At 37.6% G+C, this 27899-nt stretch overlaps 1 protein-coding gene across 4 annotated transcripts in view; it reads right to left on the reverse strand.

The window, feature by feature from the left end:
* Window positions 1-27899, reverse strand: part of LOC308187580 (acyl-CoA synthetase short-chain family member 3, mitochondrial-like) — a 71362-nt gene that overhangs the window by 22173 nt on the left and 21290 nt on the right. For all 4 annotated transcript variants that reach the window (XM_080575708.1, XM_080575709.1, XM_080575707.1 and 1 more), the window contains 6 exons: window positions 27053-27187; window positions 26644-26784; window positions 25092-25172; window positions 24899-24994; window positions 14318-14469; window positions 7959-8062 (listed from right to left, as the gene is read on the reverse strand). In XM_080575708.1, coding sequence (XP_080431834.1) covers window positions 7959-8062; window positions 14318-14469; window positions 24899-24994; window positions 25092-25172; window positions 26644-26784; window positions 27053-27187 — 709 coding nt within the window. The remainder of the gene's footprint in view (window positions 1-7958; window positions 8063-14317; window positions 14470-24898; window positions 24995-25091; window positions 25173-26643; window positions 26785-27052; window positions 27188-27899) is intronic.

Genomic DNA, 27899 nt, shown 5'->3' on the forward strand with positions numbered 1-27899 from the left:
AAAAAGTCAGTTAAGACTTTCTTGCTCTAGCCTTAGAGACACTATCATACCTAAAGCATGATTTTTCCCTTGGGCTGCCCACCATTTAGATTACACTCATTTGGCAGATCAGAACAGACTATTTGTTACCTTGTGGTGGGACAGCTGTAAAACACACTTATTACTCTCACTGTTACTCTACAAAGCAGTGTAACAAGTTAACTGTAAGCCTCATGGAAAAACAGCTGTATTGTTCACCTTATTCTTCAAATCCAAGTGAAAATAAATTCAGCCTTTCTCACTGTGTTAATTTGTATACAGAACCTTTAAAAATTGCTGAATTGCTTATTTTTCTCTACTCAGAAACTGTGATATATTAACTCCCAGAAAAAAAAAAAAAGTATAGAAAAGTGACATAAATAGGAAATGAACCCATTTCTAAAAGGGTGACTAAGGAAATCAGAAAGACCTGTTAATTAAGCAGACTGTCCAGTACTTGTGCATTTGCACAACACAACCAGTGCCTGGCACAAAAATTTGCATTCTTTCTGGTTATGGCCACCTGCTGTTCCTTATTCACTTCTATTTCAAGTTTTCCTTATTCTCTATATTCTTTAATGTACAGTCGCATCAAGAATGCTTAAACAACAACAGGGCCATGCACTACAGATACCACAGAAAAAGTGTTTACTATCAGCATAAACAAAAGCGTAAAGGGACAATGATGTGACAGCCATATTCATTTTAATTATCCAACATATGAAGAAGGCTAATTTTGCAATTAAAATGCACAACCAGACAATCAATTGCACAGCTGACTTGAGTTGATTTAAATACACATCAGCACAGATCACTGAAAAACAAAACAGGTTCTCATTATCATTGTGCACCTTGGCTGTGCATTCCCATCTTTCTTTTTTTTCAAGCATCAATACTCCCATGCTTTTATATGGAACTGGATGAACTGACAAAGATTTAAAAAAATGTTCTTCCTTTTAGCTAGGTTAGTTTTTGGCTGATACTGCTCGCCACACAGCCACGTGCATGCTAGGACTGGCCTAAAAGAAGGGGTACAAACACATCACCAGAGATGATCTCCCTCTTTCAGGGTTGGTTTGCACTTCCCATTCACAATATCATACACCCACGGTGCCAAGCTATTTATTTCAGTATGTTTCATCAAAACAGGAATAGGTTCATAAGTATTGTCTCCCCCGCAGTCAATTTGTCTATTTAGTCTAATCCCTGATTCAGAGTATCACTTTACATTTTAAATGACAAATGAACCAAAGGTACACATTCAAGTGCTTCGATAAAACGGGCCATTTTTCTGGAACAAAGCTTTAGCAACAACTAGCTTACGCAAAGCTCATCTAGGTAGTTATTCCATTGCTTTCACTTTATTTCAGATTCTAACCTTCAGCTGTGTTGATGAATGCCTCCCACCTCAGCTGGGACACAATTCCCCACCTTAAAAGTGAATACTGCATTATGTTGCAAGTTGCATGAATTAAATATATTTTAATTTTTTAAACGAATGGGCAGGCATTCCCATATTATTAGGCACACATACAGTGCTGAGTATGACTGCTTCAAGCTTGTTTGCACAATCTAGGAATTATCATATTAATATCAACTTGACTGTGGAGCCATATTAATACCTGTACAACAGCTGTGCACAGCTAGCCAGAAGCAGAGTATTTGCCTCATTTCTTGCAGATGTACAGAAGCTTAGGAAAACCACAAAATAAGCTAAAGCTATTTGAAAATCTGAAGCCTGTTTCTCAAAAAATCCATTTGTTTGTAAAGTAATATATTTTCTGAAGTGCCTGAATTCCCATGCTTATTTTTAGAATTGAAAGTCAGATAAGAAACAAGTCATTTTTGAAGTATTTTCTAAATGTTTCAAAGCACTTGTAGGCATAATGCATCAATTACCATGAATACATATTACACTTGTGAAGGCCAAATATTTCTTGTATAACAATTCTATTGCTGTATTTGATCCATTCATTTAAAAATAAAATCAAACCCCCAAAACGTTAGAATTCCCTCACGGCTCCCTTTAATGATTTTATCCAAATACAGAACGTATTTACAAACTGTGCTGTGTGGAGCAGTATTATACATGCGTACAAGGCCTCTGAAGATTTCAAAGCACATCCAATCAAAATCGACAGTATAAATGTACAAAATACAGCTTAGTTAGCTATATACATCAATTACCTTAGTTAAATGTTGGTGGACTGTGGCAATTATCAAAATAAAGTTCTCCAAAAAAGGAAGTAACTTCAGGCATCATGAACTGGCAAGCTAGTCACAAAGCACCTGAAGTTTATGCATTAATTTTGTAATAAATATACCCGGCTCCTTTGCTATCAAATGGTAATTTGTAATGTACGTCTTATAACTTGCGTATAGTGAAATGTGGGTTTGTGGTCATATTTTGAAGAAGTCAGATAGCATGTTTAAAGATGTCAGGAAATGCACTGAATTATAATATGCTTTCAGTCTATAAATGAATTTCAGATTTTTATTTCCTTCCTACTGTAATATCATAACTGATACATGATGAAGTACTAAGATAGAAATGGAGATTATAAAAAGTAATTACACATCTCAGTGCTAACAGTTTATTGTTTAATTGTTTGGGGAAATCTTAATATATTGTATGCATCGTAATACTACCAAGATAGAAAAGACAGATAAAATTACTACTGCGCCATTCACAGTATTTTTTTTTCTGTATCTGGGTTTAACATCTTAGAAACTCCTGTTTGCTCTCTACTTTCACTGGGCAGCTCTAAATCTTGTAAAGGATTATTCCTTACAAGCAGTAGACTCATACAGCTTACTACTAGTGTTTCTGTTCTCAAATCATCAGAAAAAAAAAATCATCTACTTTACACTAATGAGGGCTTTATTCTCTGAGCTACAAAAAAGCCATGCAACAAGAACGAGATCAGCAACCTGTAACATCTTCACACACACAAACTGGAGGTGCTGCCACAGCTTGTCTCCTCTGGGCACCTGAGGCTGCTCTATTCTCACTTAACACACTAGCTCCTGAAGGCGTCCCCTCTTCTTCATTTGCCTATCCAGGACACTCTAAACGTTGTTGATGGATGAGCTCCCTAACTTAAGTTTGCTTTACAGTTCTTTTATTCTCAGTCATCTCAACCATACAAATAATTTTTTTAAAAGCAGAAAAACATGAATAATGCTTCATTCATATTAACGGATGCCCCTGGCTGCACGTGGAAAGGCAATCAGAAGTGATTAAGATTAGTAAGCACTGAGAAACTGAAGTCAAATGGGAACAGAAAAGCTTAAGGTACTTTCTAATTATTTTAAATCAGAAAATGTCAAGTGTACATAAGACAGAAAAATGAAATTGTACATGTGACAGCACGTTGGATCCTAAATTTTTATCAACGCAGAAGAGGTGCTCACCAGTGGGAGGAAAAAAGAAAGAACACACAGGTGGAAAAGAGAGAAAAGAGAATTCCCAGGAATTTAAAGACAAGAGGTGCACGTTTTTGTTGTTTTGTTTTTTGTTGTTTGTTTTTTTTTTTAGTAGAAGGACATGGTGTGCTTACTGGCTAACATGCTCAGAGTACAATCAATTCCATAAACAAAAACAAGAGATTCCCCCCCCTCTTTTTTTAATTATTGTATTTTTTTTTCATTCCAAGCCACAACAGTCCTCCTCTCACTGAACCAGTACCATCTTTGCAACCTGGGATGTACATGTGGATTCAGGTCTCCCATGTCCCATGCTGAAGAGGAGCTGTTTCCCCTCTCTCTCCCCCTTCACGTCTGAATGATAACATTACTAAAATACTGGGAAGGAGAGGCACTGACTGCTCTTCACAAGTTTAAGAGATTGGTTGGCTTGCCCAAAGCAATTTAGCCCAAATTACTTGGCTCATTAGAAAATTGAAGTTACATTAAATTACGTTGGCTCCTTGAAGTTACATTAAATTTAGAATAGAATAGAATAGAATAGAACAGAACAGAACAGAACAGTTCACTTGGAATGAATGACTGCGATTCTCCTCTCCCTCTACATGAACACCTGTTACAAGCTCAGTTACCCATAACATTATGCTCTGAGGCCTCTGCAATTCAGGGCTACGTAGCTGCAGAATTTTCCACAGAGTAATTCCCAGTTTTAAATAACTGTTTTGTAAATTAGTTTCCATCAAAAGCAAAATATGATCCTAGTCTACAGGATACAAATGTCTTTAAAAGCAAGAACAGAATGTGCACTGAGGAACTATCTGATAACCTAAAACAACAGTCTGAACTCTGAAAGAAATCTCTGCCATCCATCTGAGCACCTAGATCTGAGCATCATCTTCCATCTGAGCTCTAGATGCTTTGGTTATGTAACTCCACAACTGCAACTCTGGCAAATTAAAAAATAAAAAAATAAAAAAATCCAAGAACTGACTCTTTTGCTGTAAATGGAACAGTTACCTTTTGTTTAATTTGCCTTTCCTGTTGTCTCTTTCTCTGAAAATTTCAACATATTCAATGGACTGAAATGCATATCTACAGAGTTTTGTCCCAGGCAAAGCAGAGATGACTGAAGAACATTGCGTTGCCAACACTACACAATGGAAACTGAAGACAGGGGACAAGACCATGCTGCTTGGAGACCACATTAATAAACTCTTCCACTTAAATAGCAGTAGGAAATAATTAATTGAAATATATTACACTGTGTATATTTTTATACTGAATTCAATGGTACAATTCTTCTGTTTGTATAGTCCTAATAAAATATCAGTATGACCAGTAGTCCTGTGGAACTGGTACTGGATCAGGTTGCCCAGAGAAGCTGTGGATGCCCCATCCCTGGAAGTGTTCAAGACCAGGCTGGATGGGGCCTTGGCCAACCTGGTCAAGTGGGAGGTGTCCCTGCCCATGGCAGGGAGGTTGGAACTAGATGATCTTTAAGGTCCCTTCCAACCCAAACCATTCAGTGATTCCATGAAAACTGAAAATGTGCACAGTCTTCTCATAGTTCTGCCTGTTAGTGAGCTGACAGTCAGAACACTTAAGGCAATATCACAACATGAAACAGCTGATTCTCCAACTTGAACCTCCTACGCTTGCATGCTCTGTACCTTAGATTCCCGTAGTATAAGAAGTACACAACCAAAAATAAATAAAAAAGCCCCCGCCCCCCCAACATGTCTCTTGACTGACATTTTATACACTTCAAATTTATCCCTGAATTTTTTCTTTGCATCCTATATTTATTAAGAAGAAATTGAAATCTTACTTGCTAACTTCTAAAAACGTCAAAAAAGGTATAGAAGACTCATTTTATTTCATTCTGCTACAAATACTAAATAGCTACCATGGAAGCAGCTAGGAATGTTTAACACAAGCTTTCAGAGCATCTGTGCTTCCGCAACTCTTCACACCTTCATTACTGTTTTTGTTGTTGTTGTTTTTAATTCTTGATTTGAAAGCTAGATCCAAAATCAAGGTAATCCACATTCCTTTGTGTACTGAGACCACTCCAAAGAATTTGACACAGTGAGTACAACTTAAACATTGTTTAGGTTATTTCAAATAGATTTGGCAAAGTTCCTCGTGAAGCTCCTAGCAGGAATACTGAAATGCAGCATCATTCTCTATAAACATCATCATACACAGAGACTTAGAACAAGGTCTGAAAGACACTTTTCTGTTTTCCTTCACAAAAACTCAAAATACCACAAAACATATGTAAATACGACATAAAAATCTATCTCTGAGCACAGAAAACTGTCTTCTAACACTGAATTTGCAGTGGCTTCCTGAATAGCTTGTGGTAGGCAAGATACTTGTCTTTCTCAATTTAATGTCTGCCAGACTGGAATAACTTCAGTTACTTCACCAGGGTGTTAAAAGAATTAATTTACTTGTGTTTGGACAATTACTTTGAAGACGAAAATTGCTATTTAAATACTAAGTGCCATTTTGTATATATAAGCAAAAACAAAACACCTGCACAAATCTAAAACAAGATTATCCTCTCCCTATGTACAGATGAGTACAGGATCTGAAAGGGCTGTTCCTTCATTCACTGCCATGTCTCCAAAGAAAACAGCAAGTGCTTAGCAGTCCTTATTTCATAAAATCCTACGTGCCTCTTATTGATCCTGTGACATGCATAGCACATCTTTTAAGGTGTGCTTACTATATGTGCAACACAAATATTCAAATAAAAAAACATTATTGATGAAGACATTGACACAAATCAAAGCTGTAATCAATTGGGCTTTTCTGGTATAAACACCTTGAAGGCCTCTAATAAAAGCTTCCTTTCATTTCAACTGTTTCAATTCACAATAATTTCATATACTCCATAAATCTTCCAAAGACAAAATGAAAGACTTTACCTACATTTCTAAATAGCTGTTTTACATTTCTTTTTCTCTCTTTTTAAAAAATACTTTAGCATGTCAAACTTTTATTTCCCTTCACTCATTTCTGCCTCCAAATAGTGACTCAGTCACCTCTATTCTGCAAAGCTGATCTCTTCCCTACTTATCTCAGTCATAAGCAAGGTAATAGAAATTACTCCATCTTACAAGAAATACTGATAACACAGATACTAGACTCCTCTCCTCCACCAACTTCTGCTTTAGCCTCATTTGAAAGAGTCAACAACTAAGACAAAATTGCATGACTAAGACTACAGTATTCAGGTAAAATTACGATGCCAATATTTCTCACAGTTTTGCAATGTTCTTGCTTTGAAGAATACAGACATATATCAAATTTGGGAATATGTAATAATTTGCTAAATTATTAGAGGTGAAAAGCATTTTCATATGTAGAAATAAGCCAATAGCTTTCAATCTTGGGAGTTTTAAAAGGCAGTTCTCGAAAATTGATCAGCTTTCATGGACCCCCCCATAATTCTCTAGAGTAGACTCCCAGGGGCCACTGCTAACGAGGTCCCCAAGAAGCTTAAAGCCCACTCTTTTAAAACCCAGGGTGGCAACTCCGCTGACCTTTTATCTGCTTACTTCAAAAATTTTGAACTCAAGTAATTCATGATCACTGTGGCCAAGACAGCCCCTTACTACCGCGTCTCCCACAAGGCCTTCCCTATTCTCAAACAACAGATCTGGGAGGGCTCCCTTCCTAGTTGACACACTTAGTATTTGTGACAAGAAGTTAATTTACAACATGCTTTATGATTCCCAGCCTTACTTGTTGTGGCAGTATGATATTCCCAGCTTATGTCTGGGAATTTGAAGTCTCCCATAAGGACAAAAGCAACTGATAAGGCAACTGTAGGCAACTCCTAATTGCCTACAGAATAGCTCATCTATGCTATTGTCCTGGGTGGCCAATCAATGGTAGACACCCAGGACAACATCTGCTTGGGTTTCCATCCTCTTAATCCTCACCCAGAGGCCCTCTACTGCATCATCCCTAATGGCCATACAGTCTTATCTCTCCCTTACGTACAATGCAACACCTCCATCTCACCTGCCACGCCTATCTTTCATGAACAGTCAACAGCCCTCCATTCCAGCACTCCATCATTTGTTTTTAATTACACAAAGTATATGTGCAAAAAACATAACTTAAACACGAAAGCTTCTCCAAACACAAAATTTTCTGGTATGAAGAAGTCAAACATACAAATGTATACAATTACACCTGGAAAAATACAGAAATAATGCTAACTTTTTTTAAGACGGGGATCAGATAATGTTTTTGTTTTTCTATATAGCTTTTTAAAATGCCGTGTTTTAAATGCCGTGTTTTAAATATATTCTGAAGTTATTTTTCAGACCACTTCCAAAACAAACACGTTCTTTCTGCTGAATTTTTATTTTCACTGTTAGCCTTGCCTATTTCAATGTTCATGGAAACACATAGCTGACCTACTGCAGACTCAGGAACCAAGTCTGAAAATATTTCATCACCATATTTTACAAACGATAGTTCAAAACACTCACCAGTTTGCCACCAGTGGTCTAAGACAGGTACCTTGAAGACTTTTTTTGACCATTCTAGTGTGTCCACATCACAGTGCTCACCAGCTACAAACAACGTTCTGAACCTTTAAATAAAAATTAAAAAAAAAAAAAAAAGTATTTACCTTGATCTGGACAGGAAAGGAAAACAAGAAAACAAATTCAATAAACATCTGTGGCCTGTGTCCCGGATGGGATAAAGACAAAAGGGGAGGGAAGACTGTTATTCGTTGTATGCTCCATCCTACTGAGTAACAATTAGAATCTTAGCTATACTTATGCTACCTGATACATCATGTAAAAGAAGCTTTATTTTCAGAATTCAAAGATCTCGGGAGGCCTGTGGCAAACAATTGCCAATGGAAGTAAAGAATAGTTAAATATTTTGTACACAGGATCTAGATGGATACCTCTCAGGCAAAACAAAAGTACGAAATACCAAAAAAGATATCAGAAAAATTAGTAAAGAAATAAACAGAACAAATAGGAAATACCTGTAGCATAACTCGTAGCTTTAAGTTGTTAATAATGTTCTATTTAAACAGATTCTAATGCTTTTTGAGTTGTTCAGTCATCTTTTTATAAGCCTCTGGAAATGAGTTTTGTGGAGAATGGCAGCTAAAGCCCTTTTCCCGCATAGACAGAAGCTATTTACTTATAAATAAATAAATAAATAATGCAATTCTACCAGATAATGCCTATGTCATAACAATAGTACTGGAATTCAGCTTATTTGGCTGGATACTCTGCAACTGATTTTGGCAGAAAAGAAATGCAATACCTGGCAGTCACAACAGATACAATCTCCATTTTTGTACCACTAAATTATGCAGTGATATACACCTGGGCAATAACCCCACCCACGGTCTTAATCTTCACCACCTTTTATTGGATGTTCTGTCACACTTCGTTGTCCTTTCTTAAAAATTACAAATTCACTTCACGCCCTGTTTAGTATGGCAAGGTCCTCTATGTCAACTGTAGCTTTCTTAAACATGACTATTCGTCCTTAGAAGTGAGACATTACAGTGTATTACTGCATGCTGCCAAGGTTTCGATCTTTGTAACACTTGTACAGTAACTTTATTCTTGTCATAGCAGATTTTTTGCACTTCCAATTTCCTAACAAGCAACTTAAAATTGCATTTAAACTCGTGGATGCTCATGACACTGACCAAACATCATCATCTGATAAGACGGTACTAAAGTGAAGAATGATTTATGATCTTGCCCCCACACCTCCAACAAAAAAATAAGCAGTCATCTTCAGGTAGAAACACTGAACTTTGAATTCAGGTTCATGAAGTACAGATGAAAACAAATGGCCAGTTGTGCTGAGATGAACCACTCATTTATATTCAGTACTGGATCATTAGTATATGCCTGGTTTTATGATCTATTTTGTGATAGCAATGCATACTATTTATCTTATTTGATTCTTATCATCCAAAAAATATTGTCTAAGCTGAACTAGTTCTCTAGGCTTATAGAGTCCACAAAAAGAGTAAGAGGCAACTTTAGAGAGTAATTTACTTTTGGAGCTTCAAGTAGCCCAACAACCGACACCGGCATTAAAACTGTTCCAAAATAGCCCCTATCTATCTTTGCAACACACTCCCCCAAAGGACCATCCGCACCAAAAATAAAATAAAATAAAGTAAAATAAAGAAAAATAATAAAAAATACTAAAATAAAATAAAAAATAAAATAAAGTAAAACAAAGTAAAGTAAAATAAAATCAGACCATGTGTGAGTGTATCCTTTGATTTAAAAATTAAATTTATGAATTTATTAACTTTATAAACCGTTGAAAAACTCTGTTAAGTGTCCTTGTTTTAAAAACAGGGCTAGCAATACCCCAAGATCTCAAAAGACTTGCCTAAAAGTTAAGTCAGTGTGTTATCCCCTGAGCCAAAACCAGAATTCCTCCCCGCTTTAATCATCAGGCCTGGATCTGCAGGCTCTACAGCAATCCTACGTTGTGGGAAGGACAGGGACCAGCTCTTTGTACAACTTATGGTTCATATCCATCAAAAAGAATACAAGAGTGAAGTGCCTAACAAAGCCTAACAAAGTGTAAGAATATGAAATTTTCTCCTATCAAACAGTATAAGAAGAGAGACAGCAATGGTTATAAAATGACCTGCTGTGAAAATTTTTTTAACAATCCACTTAATACTCCACAGCATGTCAATGCACCTATTATTGCAATCATCTATCACTGCAACACATTTAATGGGGAAGAAAGATCTTAAAACCTCTCTAAGTAAATATGTCCTAAGCTGTCATTCTGAAAACCTACACTCCTAACATAAAGTCCAGTTCAATCCAGATCTTAGGCCAGATCTCTCCAGAGTCCAGTGGACTGGATGTGAAGTACACCTCTAATGCAGGGGATAGATCAAGGTCCCTAGTGTCCCTAGCACAATTTAAGTTGTTCAGCACAGCATGTACGTTTTCATACTCCAAGCACAGAAGAAACCACAAAGGCAAACCATTACCCCAGAGCAGGAGCATTCACATGGGTAATAATCACAGTTACATTATTCTGGATTAAAAGACGATAAAAGTGTTTTTAACTCTCAAACGCATACACCAGTTTTTCCTGGCAAAGAAAATCTCTGCATCGCATTAAATAAACTTTTTTTTCCTTTTTTTTTTTCCCCCTGAAAAAACAGTGAGGAGGTTAATTTGCACTTCTTCACAGAAACTGGAAATAAAGAACTCTCAGTAATTCTTAATGCACCTGGAGACTGCAGAAAATTAAATATGTAATAAATAAATAAATACAAATTTTGAGATCTTTTATTTTTTCTCCCTTGCTGTCTTCATTCGTTCTTCTCCCCTGAACAGATTTTACCTTGTTCATGACAATCCAAGCACTTGAGGTTTCGGTGACAGAGTCAGAAATGCAGAACATTAAGAGCAGCTCAACTCATTCTCTCAATGCAGATGAAGGGGAGCTCCACAAAGACTCTTCATGAATTCAGCTCAAGACTCCAATAGGAAAGGCCATACATAAACTACAGTAGCACAGAGTAGGGGGTAGCAGAGAGCACTGCATACTGTACTTCAATCATCCTGGATTCTGAGTCTTAATCACATCTCCTCTAGCAGCACGTGCAACACATGAATTATGTGAGAAAGCATTTCTTTCTAATAGCTTTGAATGTGCTACTTTAATTTCACATCCCCTTGTTCCTGTGTTATATTTCCGTGTGAGACAGAAACTAGCAGTTACTAATTGACTTTATATCCATTATTTCTGAACAGATTTTAGGCAGCCTTGTATTTCTTTCTAAAGCAAGCACATTAATATCCGGTATCAGATGAACATGCTTCAGTCTCCAGACTCTCTTGGTATAAAATGGCAGAACATTCACAACTGACTTAAGGCAAAGAAAGCCAATTATGCTATAGAACACAAGCTACAAATTTCTACTCGTATGTTAATCTAATCTGCAGTGTTATTGCCCCACTTCATGCACAACTGTCAGTTGTCAGTCATTTGGAAATCAGACCTAAACAGTTCATTAGAATTAAGTCAATTAAAAGATGAAGTGTGATTCCAAACAGGGGAAGAGTCAATAGGTCTACATTACAGAGTTACCTTGTGAAAATGAGAACAGATTCCACAAGCCAACCAGAATACATCCAGGTCATGGAATTTGGGTGTTCGCTGCTTTTCAAACACAACAGGCAGCAATATGATCAGATGACCTGCTTAGCAGCACTGTGAGTTATCAAAAAAACAGGTCTGCTACAGATCCTGTAGTAATATGTGGTTGAACAGGACTTTTCTCCTGCAGTAATATAAATTAAAAATCTCTTCTGCTGTTTAGCATGTCATGTTTAAGACATAGGCGATGTTTTGAAAGCAAACAAATTTCAAGATTTGACTGCAAAAGCTAACAAGGATTTTGAAGCAGGCATACTATAACCTTTGGAAACATCACACATAATTTTGTGCAGTTGTCAGTGATGCTGCCAACATTAGTTTTTAACAGGGACTTATTTAACTTATTTCCAAAGAACAAAAACCTGTTTATCATTCAATTTACTCCTGTAAATCAAGTATTCCCTTGTATACTGGAAGCTGGCATTATCTACCACCCCTGTACCTTATCAGCAATAGTCTTTTTTTTAAATCCGATTTAAAAATAAATCGCCTTAACCTATATCAGTTTTTAATAGAAGTTTTCAGGAATTAAATGTAACATGGTGGAACCCTCTTTCAGGGACGCATTCCTAGTCATTTGACTTAGAGTCTCCAGAGTAAGTAGGAGTACGTTTTACCCCAGGTGGGAGACAGACATCCCACTTCACAGATTCCACACCACATAATGGAGAAGAAAGTATCGTAGATCGAGAGTGTCAAGTAAAAGTAAGTCTTAATCCAATCTGAAACAGAAAATTATCTTGACCTTGGATGGAAAAGTCCATCTAAATAACACCCAAAAGCAAGAATTTTCCTAGAAAGAAAATTTTAATCATCTGCTGGATTTGATTTCTTAAGAACTGCAGCTTAACCTATAAAATAACACTGACTGTAACTAGCTGGACATTAATATTGAAATCATTATAGGATAGCCAGTCTAATTTAAGCACCTTTCCCAATTCAATAATATACTGGTATCACACATAGCCAGGAAGTTAGAGCCATGACTAGACATTACAGTAAGATAATCCTTATCTAACATGGAAAGAAAGGCATGTAGAAGACTGTCAGCACTACACTAAGAAGACTTACAGCACTACACTGGGATTCAGAGAACAGTCACTGGACGTGCCTTTTTTACCCACAGGTGCAAAAGGCTTTAGATTTTGCATATAAGTGACTAAAGACAATCCACAAGAATACTAGATACTAAATGCTTCACTAGAGGAGAAGTTGCTTACCACGGGATTGCACAGCCCAAAGCTGAATGAATTATGAGATGACTAAATCTGTGCACAAATGGAGAAGCTTGTGAACTACGCACTGAGTACGAATGATGAAATACCTCTTTACATCTGGGGCAACTGGTATCAGCAAAGGGACTTTAACTTAGCTGGAATTCTTTGGTCAGAAAATGCAACAACTTACAGCGCAGGTTAGCAGATTTTCTAGTCAATTATTATTCTAATTAGACGCTGACTCATTTTAGTCACTGCCTAAAAAAATGCTGAGCAACAGCAATTAAATTTTCTAGCATCTGTATCATTTTCTTGCCACTAAACATCACAGAAGAACAGGGCCATGAGGGTCTCAAATGAGCTTGTTCCCCATTTCATGGAAGGGAAACGATTGATGACAACACTCAAAATAGACGGAAGAAAGCAATGATGAACTTGTAATGAATACCTGAGGAATAAATCCAGCTTACTGATAAACAAAACTTCCCCGAGCAATTATGAGACTGGAGGTCTAATTAAGCTACACGGCTTTACATCTTCCATTTGTCTTTGGAGAAGTGTGATAAAAGATGTTCATGACTGAATACTGCCTACAATCTGACATGGCCCTTGTTTGATACTGAGCAAATTATTCAGCTCCAAGACTGTATCTGGTCTAAAACCACATATTTTTCTTTTTTAGAATATTTGGCATACAATGCTGAAACATGATTCGTAGAAGTACTAAACACTCACAGATGCATCAAGTCAGTGTGAGAGGCATTTTAACCGCAGAATGCTAATAACGTATTTTAACCATATAATGCTAAAAACTGGGAAACAGTGGTAGTTCAATGGCTCGGTCTGGGTATGTGAAGTTAATAGAAGACTTTGACTTTAGCTTCTCATCTGCAAAACACGGATAATACCACTCTCTCATCTCACAAAGGATCTGTGAGGGTGAACTCAGTCATGATTTTGAAGCATGAGGTAGCACAGTGATAAACACTTTAAAAACAGCATGGAATAGCAACATATAACCATAAGCAGTAACTAAATTATGGGGAGATAGATAATGACTAGCTGCTGATTAAATGAACACTGAAGATCCTGTGAACTCAGAGAAGTGGGAGGTCACGTGGGAAAACAGTACGGGATCGTGTAATCCAAGTCTGTATTACAGGGTATGAGCACAGTGGAGTAAAATGCAGGTTGAGTAAGCAATCTTAACTCACTGAGAATTCTTAACCTTCGAGTCATCTTTTTAATGAGCAATTAAAGAGTCGTCTTTTTAATAGCTTGCCTTTTCTCCAAACTGTCAATATAAATTCACAAGCAAATACACGTACACCTAGACCATATTTGAATTCTGCTATACAGAGGCGGGCAAAGCCCCAGACATTGCTATTCTTAGTTCATCCAGCCTGCTTCTGTAAGAAACTGCTTCCAGTGTAGCCTTAGCTCACCTTTTCAGAGAGTACTGCTTTCCCAGGGCTGCCTCAGGGTCCTGCTGACGGATTGCTCTAATTGCAGTTGGTGAAGTAAAGAGGGCAGCTACTTCATGCTCTCCTAGCACGCGGAAATAGGCACCAGCATCTGGCGTTCCCACAGGCTTCCCCTATGGAGAGAATAATTTAAAATGTCACAGGATAAAAATATTTCGTAATTCCTTGACAGTTCAAGGCTTGAACATGTAATAGTAGTGGCAGCACAGCAACTGAAGTAATTTCAAATAAGCCTTTAAAGAAGGATTTGTTAAAAGTAATAATACAGTAAGCGTACTCACTTGCAGAAATAAATTTCACCAGCTTTGGGCACAATCTCTTTAATGACCAAAGGACATACTAGCTGCTACCGGGAAAAATAGGACAAATGGACAAGCAAATAAAAAGACAGCCCCAAACAGCTGTTATTACACTGCCAGCAGAGGGAGTCATGCCTACATCTGTCCTTACTGTAAAACAAGCTGTAAAACGTTCAGAGTCCCACTGAACCAGGAGTCTCCGGATACAGTGGCACTTCAGCCATATACCCTATGCACAGGGCTGCAGGTCGTAACGCCAGCTTTTTGTCACTTAGAATTTGTCTCATTTCTGGAAAAATTTCCACTCGGCTGCTTACAACTGGCTTACTGACATTTTTGTGCTGTTACCGCATGCGAAAACTGGAGAGAAGCCAAAGACCCCTTCAACTGGTATCTGCTGGGTTTGTTTGTTTGTTTGTTTTTAGAAAACTAAACATTGTCTTGAGCTACAGGGCATAGTCAGGAAAACTGTAAACAGAAGTAACTGGACATGACAAATTGTCCACTGGTAAATAATAACAAAAAATAATCAAAAATATTTTTCCATGGTGCTGCAAATATAAAAGGCAGTCAGCACAGGATCACCTAACAACAATCTTTCTGGATGTGTTACTGGAATGAACGAATTGCTCCATACGTATATCAAAATAATGAAAAGATGTTGTTAAAGTGAAATGATCTTTAGCTCTACAGGTATTGCTACATAACCTTTTCACTAGAAAGGCCAAACTTGGAAGATGAACTTTGACAAAGCATACAAACAAGACAGGAGAGACAAACACTTTTCATAATACAAAACACAGCTTTGTCAATGCGTTATGCAGGAAGCCATGAATAAAGAGAAAGTTTCACCACTGAAAATGTCACCAATTTTACAGCAGTTTACCAGCCACAAAACAAATTTATACCTCCACCAGCCTTGTGTAAATGCAAATTTGCAATGTGTCCTTCCTAACATGCGTCACCCACATTCATGTATTTTATTACTTTCAAGAGTTACAGGCACAGCTTTGAATTCCTAACCAGCTACAGGCAGTACGGTCTGGACATCTGCCAGTAACATTCAAGAAACTTTTGTTTCTTTTACTTTTTTTCCTCTGAAGCAGTACATTTGCAAGAAGACAAACACAATACAACAGATAGATTAATAGGTCCAGTGAAAAAAAAAGTAACATGCAAAACTCTAATTAATACTTTTCAGTTTGCCAAGAGGCAAATGGAACACAGGCATTTGAATACCTTGAAGAGTTTACTAAATCCCCTACTTTCATTGCAGTAAGAAGGCACTAGTAACATGGTAAATGCCTTTACAGAAACACACACAAATCAGGTTTGTTGCCCCATCCCAACAGAGCAAACTGCCCGCTGGCTGTGACGAAGGCTCCCAGGTATTCCTTTTCCCTCTCCCTGCCTTCCCCACTGCAAATCTCCCCATGCTTGCAGGGCACCAGCTGCAAGACCAACAGTGACCAGCTGGCAATTTCCAGAGTGCAGGATGCCCGACCGAGGCCGGCCACCTACTGATTGATGGCTTTGCAGCCCTACGGTGAGCTACTGCTGCTGAGAGCAGTGCCGCAGCGGAGGATGGCTGCAAAAGGAAAAAAAGCAGGGCAAATCTGATGGCACAACTGAAGAGTCTTTTTTTTTTTTTTTTTTTTTTTTTTAAGTATAGAGGACGTGATGAGAAGCAAATGAAGAGAGAATAAACAAAAGAAAGAGTTCCCATCCAAAGAAGTAGGGAGGAGTATCGCTAATGCCAAAAACTTTCTTTTTTACTAATAGCCTGTCCTAGATTCCCAAAGAGGCATGCAAAAGGAGATTTCTGTACTGAAAAAATGTTTGTTTTTTGTTTGTTTGTTTCATATAACACACAGTTCCCAAAGAAAAACCTTTCATCAGATTTTGTCCTTAAGCCTTCTCCTCACACACATCTTCATTGTAACTTTCATGTACTCATCCAAGTGTTCACCAGTATTTGTTGATGAACCTCTTTATTCAAGTTCGTGTTATCTCCATATAATATTCACTATACCTGCAGATCTGCAATAATCTGCGCAGCAGTTAAACCTTGCATCACTAACACTAAAATGGACTTCGAGCAAAAAATTCCAAATTTCCATAAACTTCTCATTAACTAATTATGTAATTGAACTAATACCACTTGTAGTCATCTTGGACAGAAAAGAACAAACAAAAACCTAACTGTGAGGCAATCTCAGATTGGTTACTCTGCCTAAAATAATGTAGCCTATAATCATTTTTAAGCAAATGAAAACTTCCAGAGCCCCTAAAAGTGCTGTGTCTGGCCTCAAGTACACCCAACTCTCTGGGCTTGGCTGCAAGTGCTCAAGGCCAGGATTGCTATGGTGTGGCTGTGTAACCTGGGGCGAGACAGCTGCGAAGAGCTGTGAGGAGTCTCCCTTGGCTCAGAGGCGATATACACTCAAGGCCCCCGCTCTCGGTGCCTGGCCAAGCCACGCTGCAGCCCTGCCTGTGCCTCGCACCTCCAGCAAGCTCCAGCTGGCCCAAACCCCAGCCTCAGCTTCAGTTTGGAGAAGTGCAATTCTCAGATCTAGGAGAAAAACAAAACAACAAGAACTGTGGAAGTAAAGGAATAGAAAATTCCCCTGACAGTCAATTGGAAATAGTTCCCAATAAGGCAAAACTCAAAATTTTAATTTAGGGGGAAAAAAAAATCTGGCCTGGCTGCAAAATATTCTTACTGATTCTGCGGAAAATGCTCTCCAGTGCCTTGGCAGATGTTCACAGTTTAGCAAATGCATAAACAAAAACTGACATAGGCAAAACAAATCCGAGACAGTGCAAATTAATTTTAGATCACAAAAAAAAAAAAACAAATAAAATTGCCAAAGTGTGTTCTCATTTATCATACAAAAATTGTAAGGATTACTGCAAGATGCTATGAGAGGCTTATTATAACATGCAGTTTTGATTTTTAAAAAGTCACTGCTATAAAAAGTACAGCACAAGGTAACTGCATTCAAAATATGCTGACAAGCTGCTGAGTCAATTGGGGAACGTTAGCAAATGAGATGACTCCGCTGCATTTCTGCAGGGAGATCTGCTCAAGACCTGATATTTGCATCAATACTGCAGATGAAAACTTATTAAAAAAATCACTGTCAATAGTATCCATGGTTGGCAGGAACTGAGATGGAGATCATCAAGAACAAGGCAGTCAAGAAAAGAGTGATCTGCCTCACCCAATTTTAAAAAAGAGATGTAGGAGCAGACATTTCTTGAATCAGATAGGGGGATTCAGGTAGAAAAGTCTTTCTTTTAATAACATACCAAGAAACTCAGAATGACAGACAGATAGGGATGTCTTTCTTTCTGGAAGTACCTAGACTGAACATGTTTATCAAATGTCTACCAACTGAGCAGACATCCTGAGGCAGAATGTGTTGATGGATAATGCATGATTATGAAAGAAAATTCATAGGCAGCAAGGATGATCAAGGGGATAGAAAAGTCCTCCTGTGGAGAAAGTCAGAAGCTATTGGGATGAATTACTTAAGAAAAAAGACATGTTAAAAAAGCTATAATAAAATAACCAACTACACATCAATAACAGCTCAGCAATTCCTTTTCTGACTGACTCCTAACAAATGAGGCTATTCAATTAAAGATAAACTTCAACTCACGATGAGGAAATTCTCTCTGCATAGCGAATATTATACATGGAGCCACTAAAATCTGCTGACACCAAGGAGGTATCAGGATTCAAAAGAACATCTTCATAGAGGTGTTCCTCCTTCTGCTGCCAGCCCTGCTGCCAACCCCTCGCTACTTGAGATGACACATCCTACTAAGTTCACTCTGCAAATACGACCAATATGTGCAATGGCAGAACTGGCAAACTCCAGGGACAGTGCTTTCTTTGTAAGCCGATAATGGCTTACAAGAACCACAGCAAGGCTGGATGTCCCAAGCAGCTAAGAAATGTGTCAAAGTAGACTAAGTGTAAACCTGGACCCTTCGGTTGCTGGTACTGCTGTGTAGGCTGTAGGCTTGTTGCAAGAGCAGTGGCTGGAAGGACCCCTGCGAGAGCTGTGGGGAAAGCTCCCCACGCACAGAAATGTCTCACTACAGCTCTGTGTGGGACTACAGCTCCTTCTCTGTCCTAGACCACTCAAATGAAGTCCTCAAGGCACAGCTCCTTGGCAGGCATGGGCATCGTCCTCTTCCTTTTCCTAGCTGTAATTCCATGTCCTGAGCACTGCAGTAATGACAATGCTGCCTTCTTCCTGCCGTTGCAGATCACAAGAAGAAACTAGACTTTCTCTTCCTGCTGCCCTTTCGCTTGGGATCCAACCCTCACAAACAACCCAGAGTGGGCTGTGAGACTTCAGGTAGCTTATTTATATCTGAAGTCTGTCATTCTTTAGAGAAAAACAATCCAGGACAGATAAAAAACATACTTGGTATATTCAAAGGAATTCATTACTGTTCTCACATTCCTGACAATGGTTTTGTAGCAAGTAAAAACTGAAAGCATGTAGTTTCTATTGCAATTATTAAAATGACAAGTTGTCAAATGATGTCATTTAAAAATAAACAAATCACTCTAAGAAGTGTGGCTAGTAAATCAGTCCAGTCTACATTTAACCATGGTTGTCCTTGGGCAAATGTGATGAGGTCTTCTTTCCTCTTACCTGAAGAACATCGCTGATGCTCCCTAACCCAAAATCTGGCATTAGGCTATCTTCAGAAAAAAAAATTTCACTACAAATTTATAAATATTCACTGTTAAGGGAATCTTCTGAACAGAGGAAAATTTATATGCTATTCCATTTCATAAACATCATTTTTCTCCCTATGTGTACAGAATTCTTTTCTTCCCATTTTTAATCCTCAGAAAGAAGTCACTGATGTCATGAACATTGTCTGAAGGCTCCATTGGTGGCATCTTAGAGACAGAAAGATGGGAAATGTACTATTACTGCTTAATAATGATCTCACTAAGAGCAAAATCACAAACCAGGCACATAGGTCAACCAGACACTAACGCTGATTCTTCTTTAATATTTATTGTTGAAAAAATATGATTTTTATACTTTTTGTTTTCCAAAAACATTTTAAATTCAGAGGTACATTTAAAATTAAAATAACCATCCTGATCCTCACGCATTCACACAGAGATAAAACCCCACTGTAAGACAATCATGTAAGAGACTACTGAAGGAACACACTGCTTTCCTCATCATTTCTTCTTGTGTTACTCCATACCTCCTAGAATGAAAACATCTTCATTGCAGTATTTACTTTCATGATTCTCTTCTGACACATGCATTCAGTAATTTTAATGTTCTCAGTGGTCAGGAATAGATACTATAAAACTATCCAAGTCTTTTCCTTATGTCTGGGAAAATGTCATTTACCCACACCACTTTCCTCTTCTACTTAACTAGAGCGGTGGTGAAGTTATTGCTTAACAGAGCGGGGCTGAAGTTTTTGCTCTGTGTTATTCAGAATATCAGAAAAGTCAATCATGGTGGTCCCCAGCCTTAAAATTCTACCGGTCCACTGGGAAACCATTGTATGGTGCTTTTTTTCCATACTAGAAAATGGAACTATTTTATAAAAGAATTAAACTTGAAAAGGAGTAACAACTATTTCTTTTTTCTTTACTCCATTTTCTTTGTTTTTCTAATGAAAGACATTTATTACTGGAATTCTCTGTTTTATTATTTGTAGAGCTCCTTATGCCACTGAAGCCCCCAAAATCATATACCTGGAAATGAAGTAAAGATGGAGATGGGGTTTGGAAGGTACGCAACATTAGGTAAATTGTCCAAATCACAAAATCAACATAGAAAAGTGCTTAATTTCTTTCTTTTCCAAACTTCAGCTGAGCTCACATATTTAATGTCAATACACTCTAAATATGTTATGTGTTCACTGCCTCCAAAATTTCTTAATTAAACAGCAAAGGAGCCTAAAAGAAGATGTTATTCATAAACTAGATTTCTAAAAAGAAAATTAAAAAAATCATTTTGACTAGTGGATGGAACAGATGAACAAATCAACAGAAAACTCTGGATAATTAAATATACTTAGAAATCTAAAGAACACAAACACAAGGGTGAGAAAAGAGATTAGTATCTATATAGGAACATGGCATTTATGTTTACCATGGACATACACCTGCATATGAGAATGCACACGCACGACACACACGGACACTGACACTGCAAGCACCAGCTCCTAGCAGCGCATGCTGAGATTTCTCAAATGAATACACATATAAATAAAAATTCAGTCTACAAAACCTTTAGTCGAAGCAGTCAACGGTTCAGTCCTTCATGTACTCCAAACCCAGAAGCGATCTGAACTGGAAGACTATTGCACATCACAAAGTTAGCAATCCATTTAACAGTTGACCTGAGTAGGTGCAGGCCTGTGCTGTGCTGCACATAAAACTTGGCCCTAAAGGCTGTGTTGTGTTGCACATAACCCTTGGCTGCACGACAAACTTCACCAGCTAATCCTAACGGAGGAGCCTGTCTGTAGACAGCTCCCTCTTGGCCCTGGCTACCAGAGTGGCCTTGTCATTATTTTACAGTGAAGCAGCACGTTCTCATGTGAACATATTTTTGTTTAGCAGCAACAATAATGAAGAGATTTTATTTTACAATGCTGCACAATGAACAGCGTCAGAAGGGAGGTAAGATTATCTGTCCCCTTTCCTCCTAGTGTTAGCCTGAGTAAATGGTATTTTAATCAACAACATATGCCTTACTTACAGGGAGAATATTAAATGCTAGCACCAGTGCTGCTAGCATTCCCCACAATTTGTTTGCATGTCTATCTCTTTTTTTTTGCCCAGAATATCTAACCAATCTGAGTAAATCCAAGTGAAGTAAGAAAACGAAGATTTCTAGCTTGTGTGGAGACTATATACCAGAAATTTAACCTCACTTATTAATCTGTTCTTTCCAATACCAAAAAAAAAAAAAAGTCATCAATTGGAAGTTCAGAAAATAATAGATATCATTTTCCTAGAGTACATTTCAGCTTCTTGAGTTTTGAAGATACCTAACATTAACTCTGATCACCTATACAAATCATTTAAGTTGCTGGAAAAGTAGGTTCAAGATTGAGGGACAGCCTGCGGTGATGGCCACACATCCTTTTAAGCCTTCATTTCCAGAAAACAGGACAAAATCAAAATAAGTAACAGCTTTTTGCTTAAGGAAACTGAATTCCCAAAGATTTTACAGAGTTTTTACATAGCATATAGATGTAATAGCAAAGATCATTACCACCTAAAAGAGGAAGGACAAATGGAATCTTGTGGGACGTTGTGTGCAAAACACAGACTGCTCTTCTTCACCTCTCCACCTCAGAAAAATGCAGGTGAAAACTGGATACTGAATACATCTGTATGCAAAATTTTAACTTTAGTTAATTTTTCAGAGCTAAAGCTTGCTCACAGTCGTCTCTTCTGTCACCCCATAATGCTAAAAGTAGTGTCCAGACTGTTTGTCATCTTCACAGGAAAATAATGCATTCACTTCAAGCTTTCATGCTGAATGCTGATGCATTAAGCAAGTCAGTAAACTTCATCTTTCCCAAAGGGAAATTGGGTTTTAAATTAAGAATAACAATTTGTTTAAGTTTCCTCCAGTTGCTGCAGTTGACTGGAAATATTAAAGTATGTGAGATTCTCTATGACTTAGCTGTTTAGGAAAAAAAAGAAAAAAATTATTGTTATCACTCTGTGTACTTTAATAAAAAATACTTGTTTTACAGGCCTGCTTTCTTGAGAGATTACTGAAAAATCAATTCACAGCCTAGACGCTAAAAAACAGTTATTTGCCTCAGACCTTACAGATCACAACACGTGGAAGAAAAATACCCTAATAAAAGATCATTTTCTGTTCCATACAACAGCTTAACACTTTACCTGGAGTCTTTCAGTGAAGAGAAGAAATCAGTAAAACCACAGATACGAGACTAAATTCCATACCGCATTTTTAAGACCTTGAAGTTTTCTATGCTTTTAAACATTGCATTTTGTTTCTTATTTCACGTTTTTCCATTACAAAAATGATAAACAAAAGCACAAAGCGACATACACAGGTGTCAGCTGGGCACAATCTGCTGTTCTATGAGAGATTACCAATCTTCTTCTTCTTACACACACTGACAAACAAACTTAATATCATGGGAAACAGTAACATGAAGCATGAATGTGAGCTCATACGGTGTCACAGACATGGTTCACATAGCTGCTTCTCGTGTACCCCCAGCCTTTTCGCTGGCAGGGCAGCACAAGAAGTTGAAAAGTCCTTGAATGAGCATAAGCATTGCTCTGCAACAGAACATCACAGCGTTATCGGCATTATTCTCATACTAAATCCAAAACACACCTCTGTACCAGCTACTAGGAAGAAAATTAACTCTATCCCAGCCAAAACCAGGACAAGCTAATACACCTTACTGCCTGTAAGACCACTGAAACAGACAATTACTAGGTGGGCTTTGCTCTGCATGGTGTCAAAGAAGCTGGGATATAAGCAGAATCCCTAATGTCAGGAAAATGCAGGCAACCAAGTCTCAGCACATTTAAGAGTTAGCAATACAGGTACTTTTAAATAAAATCTCTTTCACTATCACTGATGGATGCTGGACTCACTACCCGAACAATAAAAAAGATGGTCCAAGCAACAGTTACCTTCTTGCCTGGCAATAACAAAATCAGCAACAACTTCTAAAAAGAAAAAAAAAAAAAAAAAGAGAATGTAAGGTAACATGATTGCTTTTTTGAGCACCCAAGTTAGGATGCAGCAGGCTACTCTAACTGCACTAGTCTGTCCTCCATCCCACTGAGTTCCATTGCCTAAGGACCAAGCCTTGAATGTCACTGAGTCTTGCCTTCAGGTGTCTTGAAATGTTCAAGGCTTCAGGTAAGGGGAGGAAAGAGAGAGAAGTTCTGACTCCAGAGTTCCCAGTTGCCTCCAGCTCAGATCCAGTAAGAATCTGTCATGCCCAGCCATGCAACACACAACACTGACTGCTAGATGCCTACCAAAAGTAGTCTAACGGCCTGTGGCTGAAGCCCCAGTTCACAGGAACACTGCCACAGTCTGCCGTTTCTTTGTTGTTTTGGAGTTCCTTGCTCCAGTGACCAACACCAGTCACACAGATAAGGCAGATGAATATGAAGGATAACGAAGAAAGCATTCTTTAAGAAATAATGTAATAGAAGGGGAATTATAAACTCTGAAGAGATACACACTATTTAAATATATGGCAATAATGTGTATATATATGGCATGAAGAACGGACAGGCATAAACAGCATCATCAGGATCATCAACTGGAGAAGATACTGCCTTTTCAACAGCTGACCTTTAAAATGGACCATCATTCTGACAGATTTCAGCAGTGTCATCTATGAAGCCAAACAACTGATCATTACCCCTCATTTCCACCCTTCAGACTCGACTGACCTTGAGTTACCTAAGGAAGAAGATGACAACTATGAAAATGTAACTTTTAAGAAAGAGACAAAACACTCTTGCTACAAGTGTTGTGTCACACATTCAGTTTCACAGAAAACATCTTTTGGGAAGGACTTCAGCTGCTGAAAAAGAAGTGATACAGCTAAAGACCCCGATGGCCCTGTGTATTTAAATTGTGTGCAAGTCCCTGCATGCATCCTATTATATTAATTCCTTATTATATTCCTATTATATTTATCTTTTGCTCTCCCTTTGTACCATTAACCACTGCACTTTCAGGAACATGTCAACGGAGAGCAGGACATGCCTTTACTATACTCTTTCACACAGCTATGAAGGCACAGTCTCCTCTCTTACAAAAATAACAGTAGTTAAGACCACGTCAGAAAGCGCTAATTAACAGCCCAGACTCTCTGCTGTAGCTCCAGCTCAGGCACCATCTTCTGCCTTGATGCTGATCCAAGAATCATCCCTGGAATCTGTAGTACTCCGCTTTTACTCTCCACTGCAGTCATCAGGCAGGAGGGCAAACTTCTCTGTGTGCTACTCACGCTGCCCATGAAGTCATTGGAAGTGGCTCACAAACTAGATTTGTACTATGAGTCAGTAATGGAAGAGGACAGGTTTGATGAACTCAATTAAAATGCTTTAATTTTGAAACAACCTGAGAAGAAAAATTTGAAAGAAAAAGCAATACCCTAATTCCACACTGCACTTATTGCAAAAATGTCAGAGTTCGTAGTACATATTTACCTCATACAAAACTGTAGGATTCCCATGAAGGAGAGGCCCATAGCAAATGTAGGAATGGCCAACTACCCAGCCTAAATCAGAAGCTGCCCACCACACCTAAAATGAAATTAAAAAAAATAAGAATATTGATGTGTGCCCTTTTTTTTTTTAAGGCAAGTTCCAAAAAATTTATATGACATTTAAACAGAATTACCTCACCAGGTTTGAGTCCATATACAGCTGACATTGTCCAGTTCAGCATTACTGCATAGCCACCTGTTGGTCTGATTACACCCTAAATAAGAAAATTTAAATGTTTAAGACCATTTAAAGGATGCAATAATATACCTGTCTTCAATGAAATTTTGAATTTTTAGCAGTAACAGGCTTAAACTTATCCGATTCCAATACTCCTCACTTAATAAAAAGATCCTTTCTTACAAGTATATGCTTCTGCTAATGTTTCAACTGAAGAAGTAATTTTGGGAAGAAAGAAAAAAAACAAGTCCTATGACAAGACTTTTCAGAAGACAACTAGCAAAGACTGAAGCTGTCTCATTCAAATCAGATACAAATATTTAGTCAACATATGCTGCCAAAAATACAAGAGATCAAATCTTTACCTCATTTTATCCATCTAAATGTTAGTCATATTTTACACTTCTTGTCTAGTTTCCTGGATCCCAGTATCAACAGAGAAAAAGGGGCACCTGTGGAATAGCCAACGCCTAAAACAACTGGGATGAATTACTCTCTCTTTCTGCATGCATTATTTCAGACCTTGTCCAAGAACCTGGGCACCATTGAGACACATTAGCTCATTAAAATGGAGACTGCCACAACAGAGAATGGTTAACTAATGCTTTGTGAATTTCAGAAAGCTGTTTGCCTTTATTAGTCTCAGTCTCTAACTCAGTCTCCACTCTGAGATTAACAGAAGTTTTGCTATGAAGGTATCACAACTGAACAATTTTACTTGCATGATCACTTAGATTTAAGTCATACCAGTGTGATACTGGCTCCAAAGTTGTGGTAGTGAGATCACTGCTGGTAAACCACATACAGATTGAACTACTCTTCATAAAAGAATTATAAGAACCAAGCAAACACAAAGAGTTTGCTTTTAAAATAAGATCTTTTAAAAACAGATCATTAAGACTAATTGACACTTGAAAGCAAACATTTCCAAACAATGCCCTATGCTGATTTTCAACCTTACTCAATCTTAACTTCCATCTTCATGGAATTTATAGTCTCAGAACTGTTCAGCAACACAAGCCTCTAGAAGATGCCTAATTCCATTTAATGTGTAATGTCATCCACTACATCTCATCTATGAGAAGATTAGCTAATATGTAAATAACAAATAAGCAAAGACTATTCAGCAATAAATGCTATCATAGAAGTGATATATTAACTAATCTTGCCATTAAAGGACTATCCTATGCTTAACTCAAACAGTTAAAGTACAGAAGATATTCATGGGTGGCAGACATTCTGCTATCTTCACAAACTTTTATTGTATGAATATTTTGGGCTAAATGAAGTATATTTTTATATTACTACTATTTAAATAAACAAACACAATTTACTCCTGGACTTTGAAGTAGAAAAATATGAATAAATGAGATTAAAGCATTTCTAGCAGTGCTAATCATTTATAGCAGTGAGCTCCGGTAAACATTTTCAACCTTTTTAATTAAATATTTTCCTCAAGTGGAACTGCAAATAGGTTACAAACAGTTAGACTACAGGTAGTCCTTTACCTTGGGCAAGCCTGTTGTTCCAGAAGTATACAGAATATAAAGCGGATGGTCTGAAGGAACAGAGACACATTTATAACATTGTGCTTTTGAAAGCTCTTCTTCCCAGTCAAGATCGCGGCCTGGGGCAAGAGGAACATGTCCCTGCCCATTGAAAAACAGAAAAAAGTTAAAAGAAAAACAGATGGAATAAAATGTAAATGGGTCAAAAAAAAAACATACTATTAAATTTTCTGTACAGTAGCAATAGTTCTATTTACTATGTAAATATTATGCATTTAAGTTTTCCCCATAAAATACAAAACCAAACTAGAACACACACATAAAAAAATTTACTTGTAGAAGAGAGAAGACACATGGACTAAAAATATATATGAAAGTTAACAGTAAGGCACTGCAACTGTACACTCACCAAGTTAGGTCGCCTGTAAATGAGAACTTTCTCAGGTTTGTTTTGTACCCTTGCAAGTGCACCTTCTAGGAGTGATATGTATTCCACCTTCCTTTTTGGTTCAACTCCAAAACTTGCTGTTACAATAAGTTTGGGCTAAAATGAAGAAATTAGACTGTTGATATATACATTTGCAATATATTTTTATAAAGTATATGTAACCTAATAACATATTTTCCATGCAATTAGTTGGTTAACGAAACTCAATATAGAAAATCTATCTTCATATAATTAGAACCAGGGGTTAGATCAGTTTTCTAAGGAAACAAAGCTTGTGTGATCTTGCTGTCCATGCATCTGTTTTTTGTTCTGCAGCACTCTAATAACTCTGACACTCTTCACCATTTTCAACCAAATTTGAGCAACAACATTAAGTTCTTGTAAATTGCACAAAATCAGATCAGACAGAAAACCCCATCTTCATGTAGCCCTCCACTAAGGAAAAGCTCTACAGTGATGTCAACAATCACCTGTCCTAGTTAGCCTGCTTCCTAATTATCTGTCTGAACACAACTAGTTATAGCACTTTGGTGGCTTTCTCAGCCTGCAATTAAATGACACAGGAGGGTAAGAGGGGGAAAGAGGAAAAAAGAAAACAAACAAGAGATGACAAAAAACTAGAAATACCAGAAAAGAATAAGCTGAAGTCATAAAGCACATGAGGGAACTTAAGCTAGAGTCTTCCAAGTGATGGCTGCAGGATTTAGGATGCAAATCCCGTTAAAATCAAATTTCTGTAGTTCTGCTTTGTTGGTTTGGTTTTTGTTTTTTTTAGAATAATTTCTATTTCCAGATGTGGATTTAGAAA

This window comes from Anser brachyrhynchus, assembly GCF_964034855.1.
Source record: "Anser brachyrhynchus genome assembly, chromosome: 1".
NCBI classification, from domain to species: domain Eukaryota; kingdom Metazoa; phylum Chordata; class Aves; order Anseriformes; family Anatidae; genus Anser; species Anser brachyrhynchus.